The 24566-nt window shown below is 43.8% G+C and overlaps 1 protein-coding gene across 5 annotated transcripts in view; it reads right to left on the bottom strand.

Moving 5' to 3' along the window:
• Positions 1 to 24566, bottom strand: part of Syn3 (synapsin III) — a 417454-nt gene that overhangs the window by 382261 nt on the left and 10627 nt on the right. For 4 of the 5 annotated variants that reach the window (XM_027392481.2, XM_035451116.1, XM_035451117.1 and 1 more), the window contains one exon: positions 5513 to 5981. In XM_027392481.2, the coding sequence (XP_027248282.1) occupies positions 5513 to 5823 (311 nt within the window). In that variant the 5' untranslated portion in view covers positions 5824 to 5981. Of the gene's footprint in view, positions 1 to 5512; positions 5982 to 6538; positions 6587 to 24566 lie in introns of all 5 variants that reach the window. The other variant, XM_035451115.1, reaches the window with a different exon arrangement.

The following is a 24566-nucleotide window of genomic DNA, read 5'->3' as shown; positions in this document are numbered from 1 at the left end:
TAATATAAATCTCTGTGCAAAGTGGCTGAGGGACCAGGAGGGGCAGAAACCTCCATCTACAAATGGCACCCAACGTATGGCAAGAGTTTTCAAGTAAAACAGAGCTTCAATGGGATTCCTAGTCTCGAAGTCTCATGTAGGGCATGGTTCAGGGACACTGTGACAATCGGGCTTGAATACAGCATGGTGGACTCCCGCCACGGTACACAGGGACTGTGTCTCCAAGCTGCAGAGCATGCTACATGGTTGAATTAGCTTTTACTGATACAGACAAAAAAAAGAAGGTTTGTGGGCAGTGTGCTACAAGCTGCTTGATGGTGGCATAGACAAGAGTTGAGCAGTGAGCACAGCTCCCAGTGCTGGCAGTAAACGTATCCCGCCATGTTTTTTAGCTGATAAAATTCATGTGGTCAGAAAAAGATAGTTATACAGTAATGACTTATTTGGATGAAGAAAAACCTCTAAAGGGTTTATAGTGTGTTTAAAAATATGCATAGGCTTGGTAGAGAAAAGAAAAAGGATAAAATGGTTAAAAGCAATAGAGTAGCTGTGTGTGTTGGCATACACCTTTAATCCCAGCATCTGGGAAACTGAGACAGGCAAATCTCTGTGATTTCAAGGCCAGTCTGGTCTGCAGAGTGCATTCCAGGATAGGCAAAATTACACAGAAAAACCCTGTCTCAAAAAATGAAAAGATAGAAGTAAAAGAAATAGAGCAATATGAAATCCACATAAAGATGGAAAGTACACAGAGAGTTTGGATACTGTGTGCTATTGTGTTGTCCTTGAATTGTTTGATTGTTGAGGGTTAATAATTAAGAGCTAGCCAGTAAGAAGCCCTAGCTATTGGCCAACTGTCTATAAATCAATATATGTCTCTGTGTGTTTATTTGGGGCAAAGCAGCTGAGGGACCACATTGGGCAGAAACCCCCATCTACAGGTCACAGTTAGCTGAGAGGAGAAATGACCACTGAGGACAGGTTTTTCTGCATCTACCTGCCCTGCCCCTCTTCTCATTCCTGACCCCCATCTAGAGAACCTGTAAGCAGGATGGCACAGCTGAGCCCCCTGGTGATGGTCTTTATAATTGTTAAATAATGTAATGTGTCTATTCTTGAAACGCAAACTTGGGGCTCTGAGAGGAGCACCCACAAATCTCCCCCTTACTTTTGTATGTGTACATGTGCAGGGGGTAATCATGTATGCCTAAGTGTGGAGTGTGAGCACCTGAGGATGCCTCAGGGGCTGTTCCTCAGCTCCTGCCCATCTTATTTTTGTGACACTGAACCTGGAAGTTGCCAAGTAGGGCAGAATGGATATCCACTGAGACCAGGGATTCCCCCTGCCTCCATCTCCCCAGTGCTAGATGACAAGTCTGTGCCACTACATCCAGCTTTTTACGTAGGTTCTGGGGGTTGAACTCAGGACCTCACACTTGAATGACAAGTATTTTATCAACTGATCTATTTCCCCAGCCTCTTTAAAAAGTGATCTCAGACATCCACTTTTCAGTGTCTCTAGCATACTGATAAAGAACCAAGATTTTATACATATGGGAATTAAAATCCTGACTCATTCCATTGTGAGTTTTGTACCATTGAGTACTAAGGTAAAGTATTTGCAAGTTTATGTCACCCTGATTAGACGAGGATGGAGACAATGACATACACTGCCTGAGCACTGAGTGTGCACTGGGCTCTAAACAATATAAAGATGAGGAAGCAACTTAAGGAAGAGACAAATGCAATCTGCTGTGATATGCCCCACAAGGCTGCAGTGAAATGTGTGTTACACTGGGGAGATAGAGATCAGAACTGTAATGAGCTTGTCAAGTCACAGGCGGTTCCCCAGAAGAGGTAACACCTTTACAAGCTTCCCAGAATCAGCAGAAACTGGCTGCCTGATCACAACAGGGAAGGGTTTTTCTAGGGAACAGGGAACAGGGAACAGGGAACAGGGAACAGAAAGTTCTAAGGCAAGGTGTTTGGGAACTGTTTGTTTGCAAAAGCAGGACACATACCAAAACGTCAGGCACACAGCTTATGACTGAACTTGAAGTTTAGGCTGGTGATGCACCATCAAAGGGTGGAAGCTGATCATCCAGAGAGGATAGTATGATGCTCGGTTAGAAGGTAACCAGGAGACAAGGACAAGACTGGAAGCCTGAAGCCAGGGAAACTGCTGTAAATTCTAGGCAAGTGAGCCAGTGCAGGGGCAGTAGCCTGAAGAGAACAGCTTGAATCGGACTCATTTGCTCACTCCTTTCTCCTGTAGTTCCCAACACTGACTGCTCTTCCTCATCCCAGAGGACAGACCTGCTGCTAAACCAGACCTCCAGTAGTGTGGCCAGAAGCTCTCTAGAGACCCTTGTCTGGCTCCGCACACCTCCACAAGCTGCATCTTACAGTGTCAGCCATGGATCCATGCAGCAAAGGAGGCTTTGGGGTCTGAGATTCTCTTCAGAAAATATAAAACACTATAAACCTGATCAAAAGTGGGTGGTGGAGAAGGGCATGGGCTCAAAGGGAGAATGTTCCCCTCCTGTTTCTCTCCAGGACAGGCTGTCAAACGGCCTTCTACGTGTTTATGTTTATACCCATAGACTGATGGTGTTTGAAGCCTGGGGCAGAAAAGCTCCATTTTGTGCAGAGGATGTCTATTAGTGAGGAGACATGTCATGGCCTGGGAACGTCACAGAAGGGAGGGCAGAAAGAATCGAGGAGTAGGAGGGTGTGGAGGGGTGTCATAAACATTGCCATCCGGATATGACGTTGTTTCTGTAACCATGAACACACAGTAGCTATGGACACTTCCATAAGATTGGACCTACTATGTTCCATCTTAGAGAGAGAAGGTGCCCACAAGACACTACCCTTTCCTGATGAGCTGATGATTAAGGTTGCCATAAGGTGGTGTGTCATTTTCTCCAAGGGTTTGTCACTGAGGGACTAGGTAGGAGGAGAACTAGGAAAAAACAAAATAAATGCAGGGTCCCTTCCCCAGGACTCTAGGCAGTTCTCAGGTGGAATTGAAAAGGCCCCCGTGTTTAAATAATCTGCCAGCTGGACTCCCAGAAGATGTATGGGTTCCCACAACGCCCTCTGCTTGCAAGGCAGTGTCATGAGACAGACTGGCCCTGGCCCAGGAAAAGGAAGAAAGTTTGCAGGGCTCAGTGTGAAAAGGGTCAGAAAGGGGACAGCAGCATGCCTGTGGGGCTGGGGGTGGGGTCACTCTCAGCCCAGACAGTAGATGCCTACCTCATTATCATCTCAGAAGGGAAGGAAGGAGCTGTGGGAGCTGGCTTCTTCCCCCTTTACAACCTGCTCCTCTCTGGAGACCTCCACATAAAGCAGGGGAAGCTGGGTAGAAGCTGGACCTGGAGGCAGCCAGGATACACTGGACCATGGGGCTAGCCTGCCACCTGCTGGCTACTTTTGGTAGCTGTGGCCAGGCATTTTCAGAGAATTCAGAAATTCTGTAGGCAGGATTGAGAATCTTCTGTGTCTGCATGTTTTTAGTTCTGGAAATAGTCTCCCTATGTAGCCAAGACTGGCCTTGAACTCACAGTCCTTCCATCCTGAGCCTCCTGAGTTTAAGGGTTACAGGTGTGCACCACCACAACCAGCAAGACCCATTTTAGGCACCCAGAGAACATTACTTTGGAGACGACTGGAATGCTACTTGTGATGCTGAATGGTTAGAAACTTCAGGAAGATTCAAGAATGGAGTTCAAAGGAGAAGCTGATGGGTCTGTGATGGAAAGTCTCTCAGTCACAGATATTCAGTGAATATGGAGAGCCCATGAACATCAGTTTCTTTTCTCCACCAAAGGGCAAAAAGAATGTGAGAAACCAAACACTGTTGTTCTTAAGACTTAATTAGAGTGTGAGCAAGTGATAGATGTTTCAATACACTGAGAAACTACTTAGGCCAAAGTGTATCTCCAGCTCCCACCCTTAAGGGAGCAGTTCCTAAAATTCAAACATTCCTCATTCCTAAAGATTAAGGAGATTGATGACCAAAGCCAACATTTAAATGCTTCTTGGATGGTCCCAGCCTTGTTCACTGTGCCTTGCCAAGGTGTCTCATGCTCTATGGGTACACAGAGCAGTAAGATCTGAGTATTCACCAGGGGTTGAGCAGGAAGGCATAGACAGCAGAAAACGGGCACGAAGGGATAAACCCTGTCCTTTCTGCACAATACTGGGGAACAAAGACACAGACCAAGAATGTCTGGAAGGTACTGTTCTCATGATCAGTGTCATACAGACAGGGCCACAGGCCTCTGCAATAGCATGCATGTGTTCTTATAGGGCACTTTGTAGCTTCGGGTACTTTTGTTTCGTTTTGTTTTTTGAGACAGGGTTCCTCTGTATTGCTTTGGAGCCTGTCCTGGAACTCACTCTGTAGACCAGGCTGGCCTCGAACTCACAGATCCACCTGCCTCTGCCTCCCCAATGCTTGGATTAAAGGCGTGTGCCACCAATGCCTGGCTTGCTACCGGGTACTTTTATATTAACTTAGATTGATGCTTACTGTCATACAGTCCTTTTATGAGGTAGGTACTGCATTTAGGCACAGCAGGTTAGAAGAGCTACAGAGCTGCAAGGGGCATTGGGAGACAGGGCAGGAACTCTGCCTAGCTGTTACCACACCAGGGCACAGTACCTCCATTATTAAATTCCTCCTCCAACAGTAAGGAAGAGGTAAGACAGCTAGCACAGATTGAGGACAGATGTCTGGTTAGGGGCTGGGGAGATGGCTCAGTGGATGAAGTGTTTGACTTGCATCTGAACACTTGCACAGAAACAGCTGTGGTGGCCACCTGTCTACCTTGGAAGGTAGAGACAGGGAATCCTGGGGCCGTGTGTGTGTGTGTGTGTGTGTGTGTGTGTGTGTGTGTAGCTGCTTAGCTCATCTAGCAAGAGTCAGTAAGCTCTGGGTTAACTGAGAGACTCTGCCTCTAAATAAAGTGGAGACTGGTCAGCAAGTCACTTGATGGCAACTTGAGGCCTCCACACAGAGCATATTCATTAAGACACATACATGAGAACACACACACACACACACACACACACACACACACACACACCACAGATACACTGGTAAAAAATGTTGGATTAAATAGCCATTTAAGAACTTTCCTTGTTAAAAGAAAAAAAAGAACTTTCTTTGTTTAGAAAGGTCATGTGGTTTCTGTGCGCCTCTAGAACACTTGCAGCACCTATATCAAACACGTTTAAGATGTTTACAGCATACACATGGAAATTTCCAGACTTGAGATTTCTGTTTGTTTATTTCAGAGCTGTTAAACTTAGAGTTTGCAGATGGGGCTCCAGTCAGTGGAAGGCCCCTAGGAAAAAAAAGGCATACAGTTTCTCTTTGGTGAACCCCTCTTGCACCCAGCTAGCCTCAGAAACAATATAAGCCTTTTAGAGCACTTAGTTGTCTAGCCTGTCCTCCCAAGAGGTGAGATAGCCCCATGCAGGCTCCATTCCTGAAGCTGCTTACCAGTCAGTGTGGGCATCATCGATCACCAACAAAATCCGGGGTCTCTGAACCACGGGTGTGACAGGAGTTGGTGGCTCCATTAACCCCGAGGGGGGCTGTGGGCTCTGTTTCATGGCACTGGAGAAGGAGCTGAACAGGCTGGATCCTGGAGAAGAGAAGGAGGCAGCCAGGGGCTGGGGGTGCCTCCTCTCTGTGGCTGGCGATGCTGGGGAGCTACTGGAGCTCTCTGGACGCTGCAGGTCCGGCATGTAGCCATTGGGCAGGTTGGCCACAAAGCTACTGTCAGATAGACGCCTCCGGAGGAAGTTCATGGCTGCGATAGATGCAGAAGCCTCCTTCCGTCCACACAAAAGCAACTAGGTGAGGCTTAAAGTGCAGGTTGCCAGCAGTCAGGGAACAGGAGGCTTGTGGTCCGAGCAGCCCAGGGGTTCTATACCACCAGAAGTGGGCTTCACAGGATTCTGTTTACCTGTTGGAAACAATCCAGTAAGCACATTAGTGGAGCCAAACCTCCTCCCCTTTAAAAATCAAACAATGAAGTACATTTCCAGCACACTGCTCGTGGCTTTGCAAACTGGGACACACTTTTAGAGACTATTTGGCAATATGCCTTAAAAGCATACAACTCCCATCTTCAGGAATTCCACATTAAGAAAAATAATCTAAGTAACACATAAAAACCTCATGCATAAATAGATTTATCAGAGCCTTACTGACAGTGTTAAAACACCCGGAAGCCACTCAATATTCAGTCACAGGATGACACAGTGAATTATTTCAAAAGGGGCTCATGGAGCATCTTTAGTAACAAAACTATGTTTCATGCTGTTATGTTAAACACATCAAGTTGGAGCTTGCTGGCACATGCCAGCATCCCAGCTATACTGTAGGTAGAGGAAGGTAGATCAATACTTCAAGGCCTGCCCGGCTGTCATGAGTTCAAATAAATCAGTAAGAGCCTCTCTCAGAATTAAGCGGATAAATAAATATATAAAAAAAATTTAAATGACTGGGACTATAGCTCACCAGTAGAGGGACCTAGCATGCAGGAAACCCTGGGTAGGATCCCCAGTACTGAAAAAAGAAAGAATAATACAAAATTACATGTAGAATAACTACAGCCATATAAAAGTAGCACAACTTAGAAATTATAAGTAAGTCATAGCAGTGAATACACTTTGGTAACACGTTATTTGACTTTTTCCTATTTATTTGTGTTTTCCAAATTTTCTTGAATGTATAATGCTGAAGACTGAGATGCCCCCATTAAGTTTGTGTGTTGAACATCAGATCCCCAGTGAGAAGAGATTTGGAGATAAAGCCTTTGGGAGGTGATTGGAATTGGGTAAATGTTGATGGTGGAGCCCTAGGGAGGGAGTAGACCCCTTCTTAGGAAGGGACACCCTCTGCACATTGTAAAGGCACAAATGAAGGCAGCCATTTGCAAGCAGAGAGGTGAGACCAGACCCCACCATGCTATATTCTGCTGTCAGGCTTCCAGATTGTGAGAAAATAAATTCCTGTTGTTTAAGCCATATGGTCTGTGGCATTTTGTTATGGTAACAAAAACAGATACCACACACATACACACACACACACACACACACTTTTCTGGAAATCTTTTATTCCATTTGTTTATTAATGGATTTGGTGTTCGTGTGTGTGTGTGTGTGTGTGTGTGTGTGTGTGTGTGTGTGTGTGTGTGCACTCCATGGGAGCCAGAGAAAAATGTGAAGGTATCTACAGGCCTTTATTATCTGACCCATCCCACCAACCCAAGAATAAAATTTAAAAACCTCATTTTTATTTGTGATTGAGAACAATGACTTCCTAAGCCATGGAACTGAACTATATGTTTTTGACATATTTTATACTTTATTATTATAAGTTTTACTTAAAGTAAATCTAAAGTCTTTACAGTCCACGTCTTTGTTAAATGATAAGGTGGGGGTGGTGTTGGCCTGCTTCTGTCATCTCAGAAAGTTCCCCTGTGCCCATTTCTGGTCAAGCCACACATCCTCAAGGCACTAATACACATTGCTGTGCCTGATTTTTACCTGGGTCATCATATTTACAATTCAAGAACCGTACTGATGAAGCCACCTTGGTAGCTCTGAGGCTAACTTTCATGTTCTGCATGATCTAACTTGATGATGTTCTACTGCACTTGACAGGAACATGTATTTAAAAATCCTTCCCTTTGTTTTGAATCAAGTTCCTCAGAGAGACCCCACTCTCCCCATAGTGTCTTAAAGTCAAGCCTATTTAAGAGTGCCACGCCAATCAACAACTGCCAGCAAGAATGAAAAACAGAATTGGTCTGAGGGAGGGATGGGGATGCAGTGCAGTTTCAGCAAATCCTTGGCGGATCCTCTTGAGAGGAACAGAAACATCTCTTGACTCCCCGCATATTATGGTGAATAACTAATTGAGATTTTGATAGGGGTTGTGTTCAATTCAGACTTCCAATCTATGAACATAAGATACCTTCCCATGTATTTGTATCACTTATATTATTTCCATTAATGTTTTTCATGTTTTGTCATTCCTATCTTTCACTTCTTGTGTAAAATTTATTGTTAAATTTTTTATGCCATTGTCAATTAATTTCATTTTCATGTCATCATTGGTATGAAGAAATTGTGGCTTCATTTAAGTTTTAATGTGTGTGAAGAGGTAAAAAGTTTACTATGAAGGAGATCATGTTTCCATACAACAAAGGCAGTTGGTTGTATTTGGTCACGAGTCTTTTAAGAAGCATAAAGAATGAAGACACATGTATGTACAAACTATCCAAGAAAGGAAAGATGCTGGTACATCTGAAGAAGAGAAAGGAGGCCCAGTCTGCTGGGGGGAAATTACAAGTTCACAAGAAACTATTTAGAGAAATAGAGACAGATTAGGTACCAGATCAAAAAAGCCATATTGATAATAATTTTGGCTTTAATACAACTGTGACAGTACTCTATAGAAAGCTGAGTCACAGTGGAGTTTTCTTGGCCATGGGACACAGAATGTGGAGGATTTATATACTGTTCTTCCTTAATCAAGGTTTCATTTTTTTTTTTTTTAGATACACAGTGTTAGCCAAAGTCCAAAGACTTTACATTTGAAAGTTCCAGAAACATACTATTCATGTGTTCTGAACCACACATTGTTCAATGTGGTGTGGTAAAATCTCACACTGCACTATCCCACCCCACCCAGGAAAATGACCATCCACTGTCCAGTGCATACACTTTGTATATGTTACCTGCCCATCAGTCACTTAGACACCATCTTGGTCACCAGAATTTGATTATCACAATATAAGAATTATTGTGTTTAAATGACCAGTATTTTATTTAATGACCGTGAAGTGCAAAAGTAGTGACATTGCCACATACTTGTCACAAGAGGGCAAGAAAGGCCACATCAGATTGGAAAAAAAATAAATCTAAATCCTTTTCCATGGCAGCCTTGCAAGCTTACTTCTCAGGTGTTAAGGTGGGAAAGGGGAGTATTGAGAAGGATGAAAACTGGTTGTCTTGGTTGTAGAGCCTGAAGAAGGACAATTGCAGGGTCATAAGCTTGCATCAAAGTAGGAAGAACTTTGTGGAGTGAAGAGAGCCATTCCACAGTGACTTCAGCCCAGCAAGGAAAGCAGGTATCTCTGCTCAGATGTGTCAGAGGAACTTGGGTTCATTTCCTTGCTCTCCCTCAGGTGGGTTTATATTCCTGGGTTCCTACCTAGGATCCATCAACTCTTAGGCCAGAAGCCTCACCTTATGGCTTCTCCTTTTCTCGTATAGGTTTCCTTATATAGGCTTCATCCTGTCAATCCTCCTATTTGGTCTGCAACATCCAACAAACTGACTCCAATGGTGGTTCTTAGCCAGAACAGGCCTCTCCCAAACACATTAGCTAAAGAACACATAGTCCCAACACTCTGGTGTTAGACAGAGAGACAGAATCAGTTAGTCTGAAGGGTGAGCTGTTGGGTTCTGCTACTTTTTGTCAACAGCTTCTCACAAGCTTCTCATCTCCCCACACTTCAGTTTATTTGTTTGCAGGAATCAGATGATAGCAACTACCTCATAGGATTCTTGTGAGAATTAAGTGACTAGTTGAGGTGTCTGAAACAATGACTGGCATCAGTGAGCAACCTGTGTCCCCCATGCACTAGGAGGTCCAACAGTGGTAGGGAGAGCATTATGATGGGGCTGCAATATTTGCATGAGAATGAGCTCAAATCGAGTAACACCTACTAACACCTAAAAAAAACAGTGCCAAAGTGCATTTGAAAATATTTATCCTTTTACATAACACAGAGTAAAATGGACTTTCTGGGTATCTAGTTCTATGAATTTCAACACATTCTCATATCCATCCAAACTCAAATCAGGTCCATCCACCATTCCTGATGAAACCTCTTTCCAATGCCCTTCCAAGGTTACTCACACAGTGCTCTGTAGGCTGATGCCTGCACTGCCTATATTGGTACATTGGTAATTTAGATGAGGAATATGCAATGCTCACCTCATTTCCTAAACAACAGGGAAAGACTATGAATCCCATGAAGGATCTTCCTGTGTGTGCTTCCTGCACACTGGGTGTTCCCTCAACAGGAAGTCCCTCCAGATGCCTGCCCAGCTCAATCCTGACCTCCTTCAGGTATTCCTACATGCCACCCTCTACAACAGGACTCACTTCTGGTGGTCACTACTCTACACTTGGGATTCCTCCTACAGTACAGCATACATCACCTCTATTCTGCCTACAACTTATTGTTTACTGTCCCCCTTCTGCTTGCACTGACATAATCCAAGTGTCTCAAGATCAAACAGCACTGTGTGACCTGCTCCCTGGTGTATCATAAGCACTTGTACAGCCACAAGGATCAGTCAAGTGAAATCCATCAACTGAGTGAATCCAATTACAACTACAGGGACAAAGTCCAATTACATCCATGTGTTTTCTATGAGGATTAAATGTGTAGTCTTCACAGAAAGCTCCCTACGTTCCCGACTCACACCTCAGCTAACCAAGCAACCCTGCTTCTGGAGAAGCAGCCATTTTTCAGTTTTTAGTGGCCATTCCTCTGTGCAAACTCACCCTGAGTCATATAATTTCCCTCACTCCATCCTCTTCTCTATGATGCAATACTAAAAGGAATTCTTTTTTCCCTGATTCTCCCTTATGAGTCAGTCTCTGGTTAGAAAGTTTAAAAATTCCTAGGAACAACATAGCCTAGACTTCACTAATATATTGAAGAGTGTGGGTACAGTCAGTGTCTCAGGAGAGGTAGGAAACCCACAGACTGCATTTGGTTGAAGCTAACAGACTCTTAATTTTTCTGGGAAAAGATCAAGTGTCAAGGGAATCATTTCACCGATACCAACAGATGTCTTGGGCCTTCGGAGCACACAGCCCTTTTTCAGACATATCAGCATGAAAGTGTCTGCTGTTTTTGATGAGTTCAAATCCCACAGACCTTTCTCCTGTGAGTGGTGCCATTTTCTCCACAATAAGAACACTGGGGCTAGCTAAAAGAAGATTTTAGCTTTGAAATTATAAATTGTAACCTTCTATACCTGCTATTTCTTCTTGAGGAAGAAATAGGTTTTGGGAAACTTTGTGAGAGGGTCAGTCAAGTGAGATCTATTCATTTGTTTGTAATCACCCCCTTTTGAAATACATTCAAATACAGAAGTGCCCCAAATAATCTCAAAACTAAGTTCATGGAAGTAAACATTTACATTTAATAAACTGATGCATTTACTAAATCCTCTGAAGATTACATGGCTAATATGACCCATCTATCTACAAAATAATCACAGGACTTATTTATTCAGAGAATTTGCAGAGCCCTCTGGGCAGCAACAACCAGGACTGGGGTCTGTGCTCAAGGTTATCCAATCTTCATGTCAGTGTGCCTCTGGCTTATGCAGACTTCATCATCTGAAGGTCATTACCAAAACCCACATGGTGGGGAAAGCTTGGCAGAAGGGTATGGGGTGACTGGCCACACTGCATCCCAGTGAGGACGCAGAGAAGGGTGGATGCTAGTGCATCCACTCTTTCTTATTACTCAGTCCACAAAATGGTGCTGCCCACTTTCAGGGTGGGCAATCTACCCTCTTCTGTGAAACCTCTCTGGAAATGTCTTCATAGGATACATCACGGTGTGTATCTTGAATGATTCTAAATCCAAGTGAGTTGACAATCAGGATGAACCATGGCACTTACAAAAGACCCACTGCAGTTAGTCTACAAATATGATTTGGGGAAACAATTTTCCAGACCACTGTCTGACTGCTAGAGGCTACTGATGAGATGCCAAAGTGGGCAGCCCCAGAGGAGAGGGAGAACTGCTGGCATTTCATGTGACAGGTGACTGTTAACAGCACTACTATCTGGAAATTGAAGTTTGAAGCTCACTACCTTGGCTCAGCATTGAAAGCATGGCTTATGAATCATTGTAAACAAAAACAAAAACAAAACAACGGGATCAGGGACTATGAGAGTTAACCTTATGAACTCAATGAGCTTCACTGTCTTCTGGAAACAAGCCTCTGGGCATGTCTTCAAGAGACTTTCTAGACTGACTTAACTGAAGTGGGAAGACCCACCTTAACCACTGGCCTCCATTTCTAGCTGCTTCCTGACTGTGGATACCATGTGATCAGCCACCACATACTTCTGCTGCCAACTTTGTTGTGATGGACCATAAACTCAAACTGCGAGCCAATATAAGCCTTTTGTTCCTTAAAGTGCTTTTTGTCAGGGTATTTATAACAACAAAGAAACAAATGAGGGATGACTGTATGATAAGCCCCCTGATGCTAGTGATGGTAACTATGAAAGTGATTTTGAATACGGTGACAATGGGGTGAGGATGGTCCAAAAGATAGGACTTCCTTCCCAACAACCCAGGCCAGGAAATGCTATCACCTCCTTTTACTGATGTAAAAATCAAGGACCAAAGATATTTTGGTCACTCAGCTTTCCAGGCACTGACCCATTAACTCAAGTCATCCATCTTCTAGCCTACAACTCAGGTGAGATTCCTTGTCACTGTTGACCACTATTTGGGTGAGCTACAACTCAAACCCACTCCTCCCAGATCTGGTGGCCACACCTAACCATCCTCTTCATAGCATTAGGATTCAAGGCCTGGAAGGCTTGAGGCCATGATCCATGGGCATTCCACCACAACATGGTACCCTAGTCCCCTTGGAATCTGCCTTCTCAGGTGCTCAAGTTGAGCTTTACCATTTATATGGAGTGCTTCAAGGCCCCTGTCCCTCTACTCTGTTCCTCACACAGCAGTTTCACAACTGCTTTCCCTCCTCAATCGTGTCCTTCCCTAGAACTCTTCCACTTTCTTCAGGAATTTGTTCTGTTCATGCTCTCTGGACTCATTGCCCCCTCTGGGAAAATTTTGCTGCTACTCATCAGGTACCAGTCAGGTCTAAAGCTGCTTGCTGTGGTGCCTTCTGCATACAGTCATCATTGTGGATTTGAGGAAAAGGTCCCTGGCTTGACTCTGAACACTAAGGTACCAAAGCTGGTAGCACATGTGGCCTTGGACTTGGTGAAATAGAGACAGCAGCCGACAGAGAAGAGCCAATGAGGTACCTACACTGCCACAGTTTAGAAACCAGATAGGACATTCCCGCCTGCTGAATAAGCAAACAAATAGGCTTCTTCTCAGAGACAAAGGGATCTTGTGACTTGCATTGTCTCTGAGAATGCAAAAAAATGTGATGAGAAAATAGCAGTTGCCTGGGAAATTTACATGACACTTCTGCCAGAGGACACAACATCATACACATATAATGTGCTCTCTCTCTCTCTCTCTCTCTCTCTCTCTCTCTCTCTCTCTCTCTCTCTGTGTGTGTGTGTGTGTGTGTGTGTTTCAACACACACAGAGAAGATATATCTGTATATGTACATCTATATTACAGGTAGATTGAGAGAGAGAGAGAGAGAGAGAGAGAGAGAGAGAGAGAAAGTAGACATAGGCAGGAGAGACACACATGAAAAGACAAAGACATAGAGAAGTAGACAGATGGAGGCACACTCACAGAGAACACCCCTGATGAGCCAGACTGAGCCTACTCAGCTTTCAATCCTACACCTTCAGTTGCTGGCCAGAAGCCCCCTGCCTAGGGCAGGACAAATGACCAATTAGCAATGCTCCTAAAGGCCAGGTGCTAGCCTAATAAGGAAGTTAGCAACACACTTGGGAAAGCAGACAAGGCATGGCTAAAAAGCATCCCAATGAATGGGCCCAAATGGAGCACATGTTTCCTCTCCTCCCCTCCCTAAAACAGTCTGATTCATTTGCTTCTTTCAACCCCAAAGTTACAGTCCCTAGACAGATGCAATTCTTCTTTGGCCTCTGTCACTCTCTACCTGACAGACTGTTGCCTTTTTGACCATTTTTATACCCTTCCACCAAGGCAAGTGTACTTTGGAATTTGAGATCTTTTCACACCCTTAGGAGTTAACATGATGGGGAACCTCTCCTCACTCATTTCCCATACCAAAAAATGCCCTTTTGTTTCTCCATCAAAGGAAGTTCCCTCATAGTTTGAAGTGAAATGCCCTCCATAGGAACACAGGCTAAATAAAGGTTTGCTCCTCAGCTTATGACATTATTTTGAGAGGTTCTGGGGGAGATTCCTAGCCAGAGGAAGTCAATCATGAGGGGGTGTATCCTTAGGAACTGATATTGTCCTGGGCTTCTCTTTCTCTTGTTCTGCTTCCTGGTTGCAATGCTGTGAGCTACTGGGTTCCACCCTGTCTTTTCCATGGTGATGGAACGAAAACTCTGAAACCCGGGGTCAAATCTCCCATCTCATTATTTCTGCCAGGCATTTGATCACAGTGACACAAATGTCCCAATGACCTAAACATTCCCATGAGGAAGAGGTGCTTAGCCTTACTGTCAACTACCCTCAAGCTCTCTACTGGCCATTTCTCCTGAAATTTCTTTCCTAGATCCATCCTTGCCACATGTCTTAGCTCTGTTATCACTTTCTCAGAGTTCTCTAATCAGTCTGGCCATTCCCTGTACTGCTGTTCCAGCACCCACTGCTGCCGACAACACTGCAACTATTGCCATATTTCCCATTAGTCACTTCCAGAAAAAGAAAAAAAAAGCTGAGATCTCTTTTCTCACTGCCCAGGATCTGGCATGCAGAGCCCACACACAATGAACACTGGGTTGAAGTCTGCTGGAGGATTTTAGGTGTGTGGGTAGTCGGTAGCTATCTGTGTCCGACTAGGGAAGGGCATGGGAGGAGATGTATGCATGCACACTGCAGAACCTCCACCCTATGGCTCTCCTACTCCAAGGCTATGTTTTCCTGACTGGAAGTGCTATGGCTTGAGCATGGTTTGTACCCACCAAAACTGGTGGTGAATGGTAATTCCTCCCTGGGCAGTTTTGGTAGGTAGAGCCTAACAGGTGGGATTTAGGTCCTTGGGACAGAACTTTCATGAATGGATTAATGCTGTCCCTTATGAATGAGAGGGTCCTCATTCATGTGGGACTGAGTTACCTCGTGTGTCTACCTTGTCTGCCCGCACTTGCCCCCCACTCTCCTGATGTGTGATGGCATCCACCATGCTTGCAAGTACCTGGTTCTCACCAGGTATAGCAATCTCATCTTTAACTTTTCTGTCTCCAACATTGTGAGCTAAATAAATCTCTTTTCTTTGCAAATGATCCAGTCTGAGGATTATGCTACAACAGCAGAAAACTGACTAAAGCAAGAAAACTTGGCAGGCTGATTTGTCCAAGGTTACTTTGCTCACTAGAAGGACAGGCTTGACTGGAGCACAGGTCTCTTGAGTCTTTAACAAATGTGTTTATATGTCTCCAAAATCACCCTAGCCAACCTACTTGCTAGCCACTGTACCCTCTCCCTAAGGGAGCATTATCTCTGAATCACCAAATATCATTCACCATGTGGCTGGCTATGAACTCAGGGACTGATCCAAAGACAAGTACTCTCCCACTAATCTGCACCCAATGCCATGGGACAAATACCATCACTGACATCATTTAAAGATGAAGAAACTAAGTTCAGGGGACTTAGTAACTTGCAGAATATCATGTACCAGTAAGCTTGCCATTTCATTGGTTTCCTCTATCTCAGGAGGTAGACTTTCAACCACTGAGACACCCTGGTCATCTGCCCTACCCTCCCATCTCCTCTTCTGGTGTCACATGCTCATTGGCAACTGCTGTCTAAGATGCAGCACTATCTCAGCCCTGCATTGCCCTTCACCTTGGAAAGCCCAAGTCTGGGAACTGGATCAAGAATGGTCATGTCAGATGCAACTTCAGGGACACACTGCCATCTTGTAGGCTGGCAAGCTTTCTGCTACTAAAAAAAAGACATGTGGGGTGAGGCTCATGTGTGAGTGTGAGTGTGTGTGAGTGTGTGGTGTGTGTGTTAAGGAAAATTGGGTAGCTAATACCACAGACTCCTCATAAGGATGATGAGAGTATTGATAAAAGCAAACAGCAGCAGCTAATGGTTAGACAGTGCTAGGTCCTGTTCAAGTCTCTCTTGTGTATCAAACCCATCAGTTCTACCAGTTACAGGGGGAACAGAACATACAACTTTGACACAAACACTATTCTGAACTGAAGTTAATAAAGATCAAAGGAAGAACTCTCCACCTTTACTCTGTTTGCCTAAAACCAGGGCACCCATTTGCCTGTGTCTCTCTATCTACCAGGAAGTCCATGAGATAATTACTAGAGGCAAGTTTGAACTTTTACCACCCACCATCCCACAGACACAATAGGAGTTTACCTGATACGTTTCCTAATTAGCCTTTCTTTTTCTGTTAGTTTCCCATGTATTTACTGTCTGATAATCTCAGTCCTTTCCCCCTGTGTCATCAGTTCTCTGAACATTTCTGCTCTTTTGTTAAGATGTCCCAGGGTTCAGGGTCCATTTACCCTTTGGAATAGCTCAAGCTCACATTCAAGTTCTTGTGATTTACCATACAGCGCATCCCATTGCTCCACTGTGAGGTGAAAAATGCAGAGAAGTCACCTCACCTATTTCACCTCACCTATTGCATGCCACAGCTCAGCAATGCTGCACACTGCAGGGTACGGGATGCTGCTGGCCGCAGCAGTTCAGCATCACCAAACAGTATCACAATACATACTGCTCACTTGGAAAGAAGTTAAATGTTCAAAATTTGAAGCACCCTACTGAATGAGTGTCACATTTGCACCAGAAAGTGAAACAGCTTCAAGCTGAGCCATGTGAAGTTGATAAGGAAGTGCCTATAGCCAATGCATGCCTTAGAAACTCTTTTTCTTTTGGTGGCCTGTCCTTTGTTGCTCTAAATCACAGGGTCCCAACCAATGGCCCTAAGATGACAGAGGGTAGCAGTTCTCAACCTTCGATAACACTATAGCACTTTTAACACAGTTTCTCAGGTTGTGGTGACCCCTCCCCAACCATAAAATGATCTCATTGCTATTTCATAACTAATTTTGCTACTGTTGTGAATTATAATGAGAATATCTGAATAGCTCCTGAATACAGGATAGCTCCTACAGGTTGAGAACTACTGATATAGGGAAACAGGTTTTCCCTTCTCTACAATAATTCATTATCCTCCTTTCTTTACATGTGGAATAAACTGAGGCTCAGAAAGGTAGAGCTACTTGCCCAGTTTGGCCAAGGGGGATGGTTTGGCTCCTGAATATGAGCCCCACAACCTTGCTCCACCCTCTGGGCAAACCATCCTATTAGTCTCCACCAGATGTTTTTCTATCAGCAAATGAAGTAAATCTTTATTTCTTACTCTTAACTACCTGAGCCAAACACAGCAAAGAGGTTAATTTTTCCGCATTTATTTTGCTTTTAATAAAAGTAGTCATACTGTATTAGTAATAACATTTACTGAAATGACTTTTTAATTGTCTCACTATGCCAAAGGTACTTAGTTAAGCACATCTTGTGCATTCTCATATACTCCTAGCAATTGGATGGAGAAGGTTCTGCTTTCCTGATTTTTATCTCGAGGCAGCAAGGAAACACAACCAGGCTGCTGGGATCCCAGTGTCTAGTTTTGTCCATTTACCAGTTGGTCTTTCTCAAATTGAGGTCAGGGGTGGCATTTCCTGACGTCTAACCTTACCAGGGGGCTGTAAAAACCACTAGCAGATGGTTACTGCAGCCCCAAGTGAGCACGGTCAGCATTTTCCCCTACAGGAATGTGTAAATGAAAGGCAGGAAATAAGGAGGGGAGACAGATTAAAATAATATGGCAGTTAAAAGCATGATCAAAACGTACTGTATGAAAAAGTTTCAATAAAAAATAATATGGGTGCAATTTTATGTCTTGCTGACTCTCGGGCCATTAGGGGCTCACTGCCTCTAGACAACTCCCTTACCCCCATTGGCTTCCCTACCCCTGAAGTAGCTGAGTACCAGCCAAGCAGAAACTGTGACACATAAGGGCAAACGACAGGTAACAGGTAGAGTATTTGGAGTTTTGGGAATCCTGGTATCAGCTTTCTCCACCAGTAGCAGTACTGTCCATGGTGGGCAAGCAGGGACTTTTCTCAGACAACAGAATGCCTGATAGCTGTTCCGTGGATCGTGCAGTAGCAGCCATTCTGAGGCAAGCCCTTGCCAAAATGCTAAAGGTGGGCTCAGCTTTCTCCCACCATCTCTTTCATATCCATTTAGTATTTTCTTTTTAATGATATAACATTTTTATTAATTTATTGAGATTTTCAAACACACATACATTGTGTTTTGATCATATTCACCCAGCACTCCATCTCAAACCCCTCCCAGACTCACCTACACCTTTGACCTCTTCTCAATCTCATGTCCCCCTTTTCAAAAAATCCACCAGGTATACTGTGTGCTATCCATATACTCATAGGTATGGGGCCATCTAATAGAGTGTGGTCCACCTACCAGGGGCCAGATACTTTAAAAACTGATTCTCCTTCCATAGAAGCCATCATCTGTCAATAGCTCCTCAGTTATGGGTGGAGGCTCCTGAGCTCCTCTTCAATGCTAGAATGTTGACTGTCTTCTTTTGTACAGGCCACTGTAACTATGATGAGTTCATGAGTCAACAGCCCTGTCACTTCCAGAAGATATCATTTAGCTCTTGTCCTCCCTGATAATGTCAGTCCCCTCTTCTACAATGGTGCCTGAACATTGTGGGAGAGGGGTGATATAGATGTCCCATTGATGGCCAAACACTACACAGACCCTTATTCTTTGAGCACTTGTGAGTTTCTGCATTTACCACTATTGACCGCAAAAAGAAACTTCTCTGATGAGGTCTGAGAGCTATTCTACTTTATAGGTATAGAATTACAAATATAAATGGCAGTTTGATACTATGTCTACATAGTAGAATGATAGTAATAGGCCCATCCTTGGGGCCTGCAACAGAAACACAAGTAGTTAAGAAATGGTTTTAAGTACTCATCCTTAGCCATCAGAGACAAGTAGATTAAAACTACTTTGAGATTTCATCTTAGCTGAGTCAGAGTGGAGAGGAACATAACTCTCCTTTCATGCACTGTAGGTGGGAGTGTAATCAGTGCCACCAAAAACTAGCCAAAGGAATCTATTTCCTGTTACAGAGACACATGCCCATCCATGTTAATAGATGCTTTTATTCAAAACATGAAAACAGCTGAGATGCCCATCAAGTTGTGAATTGTTAAAGGAAATATGGTGAATATACATAGTAGAATTTTATCCGTCTATAAAGAAAAATGAAATTTGCAGATAAATGAATAAAGCTGGAAAAAATGTGCTGAATGATTTAAGAAACCTAGAAAGACAAATGTTAACTGTTCTAGTTCATGTGTGGATGTTGATACTGAATCTTCAGATTTTTAATTTAAGCTGGAGTATTTGTAGGATCCAGGAAATAAGAAAGGGACCAAAAGAAATGGGGAAGAAAAATCTTAAGGGATAGGGGACAGTAAAACCTTGGTGATATAAGGGGAGATTTTTTTCCTAGATAAAACCATTCATCTTAGAGGGGAACTCATTAAGATATAGAATTTTCTAAACAGAGGTGCAATATCTCCTACAAAGAAGTTTGTTAAGCTCAGGAAGTTAGCAACTCAAGGTCTTCAGGAAGTCCCTGAAACTGACCAGATTCGCTGATGCTCCCTTCTCATACACATAGAAGCAGTAAGGATTGCTGAGATGCTCAGATAAGCCAAGCAGCCTAGAAGAAATGAAGTGGAGATCAGCCAAGCTGCCTATAAGAAGCAGAGACCAGCAGAGCAAGGGCTCAGACCATCTGAACTTCTTAGAGATAGTCCCTAACATGCTGATATTTCTATGAGTTTTGCACTGCACTCCTGGCTTCCAGTTTTTGTGAGCTGTTCCACATGTTGGGTGATATAATTGTCTTGGGAGTCATTTCTAATCCTCTAAATACCTTCAATAAAATTCATTGGTTCAACTAGTTGGACATTGATGTTTTCCATACTTTGGTATGTCATTAGTTCCCAGACTGGGATGGGTTATTTGATTATGTTTCCCCAGGATTAATGTCACAAAACAAGGGGAGATGGGAGACCAATGGGGAGAGAGCTTTAAATTTTTATTTTTTCAGTCACAAAATTCTTCTCACATCCTTTTCTCTTAGCATCTGGACTACTTAGAGATGACCCTTCTAATGATACAGGGAATCAAGCTCTTGGGGAAAGGAAAACTTGGCATGGCACAAGACCCCAAGATGGCCCTAATACAACAGTATGCTGCATGCTCTTCTGGTGTCAACCTACGTGGCCTACAGCATCTCCTTGAAGTCTCATAAAGAGAAGAAAAGACCTTTAGCTCATTACTTAGCTAATCACTCCTTGACAGACAGTGTACCCATATTTCATCATTTGCTTTGCAGTGCTCGGGCCAAGTTGGTATGGTTCATAACAAAATGTTTTACCAGAGTAGTGCATGCTGGATGGACAATTAGATCTTAGAAAATGGCAAACCTGGGTCTTTTTCACAGAAGGGTGGACAGCCCCACATTAAATAACTAAAATTCCAAAATACTTGGTTCTTTCAAACCTCACTGACTATAAACCATTTTGTTATTAACCCGATAAGAAAGAACAAAAATAGAAAGTTTTAGTCCGTAGGCTAATGTCAAAAGAGAAAAACCAAATCAAAACAAAACACTTATGACCCCCCCAAACCTCCTTTTTTAAGGAAATAGCCCCTGCATGGGAAAACTCAAAAATAACATAAAACAGTGATGGTCTTCAGTAACTACTTCCTTACTCCCTGGGGCATGGCTGTTCCTCCTCATCCTCTGAGGATGCTCCACCAAGGCCTGAGCAACAAACACTCAGAACCCTCTGATCAATACCCCTTCTCCTCTGCTTCTCAGCCTTGTCACTTTGTGCCAGCTCTTAATCCTTCAGTTCTTCAGTTTACTCATTATACCACAGGGATAAGGGTTCTAGCTCACACCTAGGATTTGGCAGGAGTTAGACCACCCCATACAAACTATTCTTGGCCCACAGGCAGAGAGTGAGAAGCTAGAAGCTCTGCCACAGTGAAGCATGGCTCTGGTTCCCTCTGTAAGTAGGACAATGTGTGAAAAGGAGGTGCTGAGCCTGACAGGGAAAGCTGGAAGTGGAACTAGGTGCAGTGCTCTGCCAGCCTCTGCACAGCCCACATGCAGTGAGCTCCTTTGTCATAGCAGGAGGTCTTTCTCAGAAGCCCTTATCTTGTGAGGCATCCTGCACTCCTGCTGAGAACATTTGACCTAGGCCGGTTGGTGTCAGCAACTGAGGAGTTGATTAATTGTTCCCAATGCTTCAGACACATTGCTCCAGCTTGAATCTGAGAGGTTCCTGTGAAGATTAAATTAATCTCAGTGGCCAACGTGACTGAATCTGAAATGAACTAAAAGATAAGCTGCTGGGCACACCTGTCAGGGGTGTTCTGATCAGGTTATCGGAAGCAGGAAGAGCAACCCTAAGTGTGCATTGTGCCTTCCAATGGGAGTCCAGATACAAGGAGTCAGAGGAGAATGCTTTGCTTTTGGCCTCATTGTCTTTGTGTGCCCCTAGCAAGTTCACCTACCCTGTTTGCAATGTTCATCTTCTCTGTTATTTCTGCTGCCACTACTGCTATTACCTCCAGCTTCTTTGGCCTTCCAACGTGGACTGAAGTCCAATGCCTCCTCGGGAATCCTCCAGATCTTCAGCACCAGAGTGTGACTGCTGAGCTGACCAGTCTCCCAGTGTGAGGAGAGCTACTAGTGGACTCCCTAGCACAAATGTAAGCCAACCTAAGAAATAAACCCATTTTAATATATATATATATATATATATATATATATATATATATTCATTCTATCAGTTCTGTTCCTTTAGAGGATCCCAATTAATACTCATCCCTATAGGTTCATGTTTTGAATGTTTATTTTGCAGCTGTTTATTGCTATTTCAGGAGGCTGGGGAACATTAGGAAGTGGGGCCTAGTTTGCTAATGGCTCAGGAGGGGTGAGTTTGGAAGGATATACCCACTCTTGGTTCTGGCCTAGCTTTCTCTTTCCTGGTCTGCTGTGATGTGTAGCCTCCCCTACATGATCCTACTATCATGATGGTCTGAAACCCTTGAAAACAAGGAACTAAAAGAAAACCCTTGCTTGTTAAGTTCTTGTTGGCAGATATTGTGGTCACAGATGACAGAAAAGTAACTGACAGTCACATGTTCAAGGCAATACTGGAATCTAATAGATTTAATAAATACTAAAACCTGGGGCTCAGTCTGTAAAATGCTTGCTGCATAAGCATGAAGACCCAGGTTCAGATTCCCAGCACCCATGTAAAAGTCAGCACACATTTATAACTGTGAGCTCCAGTTTAGTGATAGACCTTGTCCAAAAGAGTAAGGTGGAGCTGCAGAGGTGGCTCTGTAAGACCCCTGGAAGCTCAGGCCTCCAGGATCTCAGCCCAGGACCTCGGTCACCCCAATCACCAGGTGGAGTCGAAAGTTTGATGCAAACAGCATGAGGCTTTATTATAGTTGTTTAACGAGCTAACCCCATGTTAGCTCAGGTCTTTCATCCACCCACCATGGCGGATGGCTAGGAAAGACAGCTCGAAGCTTCTGCATAGAGATTTTATAGGGCAGCATAAGGGGAGTGTCTAGGGGTACGCACAGGCTCGGGATTGGTGTGCCTCCAGGCTTGGAGAGTTTGCCCTGTGTTGATTGGTCAACTGGTTGTTATGGCCCATAAGCCCTCCCAGGATGGTTGCTATGCTCTGTGAGTCATTGCTGTGCACTTGTCCGTAAAGCACACCCAGAGCTGTAAAGCATAGCACCACCAGCTAACTTCTGATTCCTTCTGGTTCCTTGCCATGAGGCAGGCATCTGACCTCCTAGTGACTAAGACAAGGTCAGACAAGCACGTGTTCGGCTGTTATGGCTGCCGAAATGGGGAGCTGGTCCCTTCAGCTCAGAGGTTAAGAGCACAGATGCTCTTCCAGATGATCCAAGTTTGGTTCCCAGTACCTATGTCAGGCAGCTCACAACTACCTATAATGCTAGCTATAAGAGATATCATTTTTTAGCCTGTGTGGAGACATGAACACACACACACACACACACACACACACACACACACACACACACACACACATACCCCGACAATAAGAAAAATAAACAGAATTGAAAACAAACAGAAAAACTAAGAAGCATAGATTTGAACAGATATTTTATCAAAGAAGATATATGTGTGTGTACTGCTTAATTTTGTGTGACAACTGGACACAAGCCAGAGTCATCAGAGAAAGGAACCTCAGTTGAAGAAATACCTCCATGAAATCCAGCTGTAAGGAATTTTCTCAATTAGTAATTAATGGGGGAGGGCCATGGTGGGTGGTTCTATCCCTGGGTTCTAAAAGAAAGCAGGGTGGCTGGGTGGTGGTGCACGCCTTTAATCCCAGCACTCGGGAGACAGAGGCAGGCGGATCTCAGTGAGTTTGAGACCAGCCTGGTCTACAAGAGCTAGTTCCAGGACAGCCACCAAAGCCACAGAGGAACCCTGTCTGGAAAAACCAAAAAAAAAAAAAAAAAAAAAAAAAGTAAAAGAAAAGAAAGCAGGGTGAGCAAGTCAGGAGAAGCAAATCAGTAAGCAGCTCCCCCCCATGGCCTCTGCATCAGCCCCTGCCTCCAGGTCCCTGCCCTGTTAGAGTTCTTGTCTTGACTTCCTTCAGTGATGAATAGCAATGTGAAAGTATAAGCCAAATAAACCCTTTCTTCCCTAACTTGCTTTTTGGTCATGTGTTTTGTCAAAGCAATAGAAACCCCAAGACAACAGATTGACAAACATACATATACAATAATATTCCACCTAACTAGCAAATTATAGAAATTCAAATTTGAAGCACGGTGAGATACCACTAAGCTATTAGAATGGCCAAAGTAAACAGCAGGGTCAGTCCAAGCACTGACAAGGAGGGAGAGCACATGGAACTCTCGGGCACTGCTGACTAAAATGCAAACCAGCACAACCACTCTGGAGAAATAGTTTGACAGTTTCTCGAAACTTAAGCATAACTCCAGTGCATGGCCTAGCAGTCCAACTTCCAGGTATTTGTCCTAGAAGAAGGAAAACTTACACTCACACAAAAATCTCAACACCAATACTAGTTTTACTCAAATCCCTCAAAGCAGCAACCAACTTAAAAAAAAAACAAAACAAAACACTATTTTGAAGGAAATAATGCAGAGCCAGGGGGTAAATGGTTCCACTTATGTGACATTCCTGAAAAGACAAGTCACATAAAATATTCTTTCTGTTTGTCTACACATATGTCCCCATTCATATCATGTAGGTATGTACAGGTGTTGGTGTCAGTGTGCACAGGTGACTGTTTGCATGCTTGGAGGTCAGAAGTTGATGTTACATGACTTCCAATATCACTCTTCATATTTTTTGTTTGCTTGCTTGCTTTTATTTTTTGAGGCATAGTTTCTCACTGAACCTGGAGTTTATCAATTTAGCTAAACTGACTGGC

The sequence above is a fragment of the Cricetulus griseus genome (genome assembly GCF_003668045.3).
Source record: "Cricetulus griseus strain 17A/GY chromosome 1 unlocalized genomic scaffold, alternate assembly CriGri-PICRH-1.0 chr1_0, whole genome shotgun sequence".
NCBI classification, from domain to species: Eukaryota; Metazoa; Chordata; class Mammalia; order Rodentia; family Cricetidae; genus Cricetulus; species Cricetulus griseus.
This window is presented reverse-complemented; position numbering and strand designations above follow the sequence as displayed.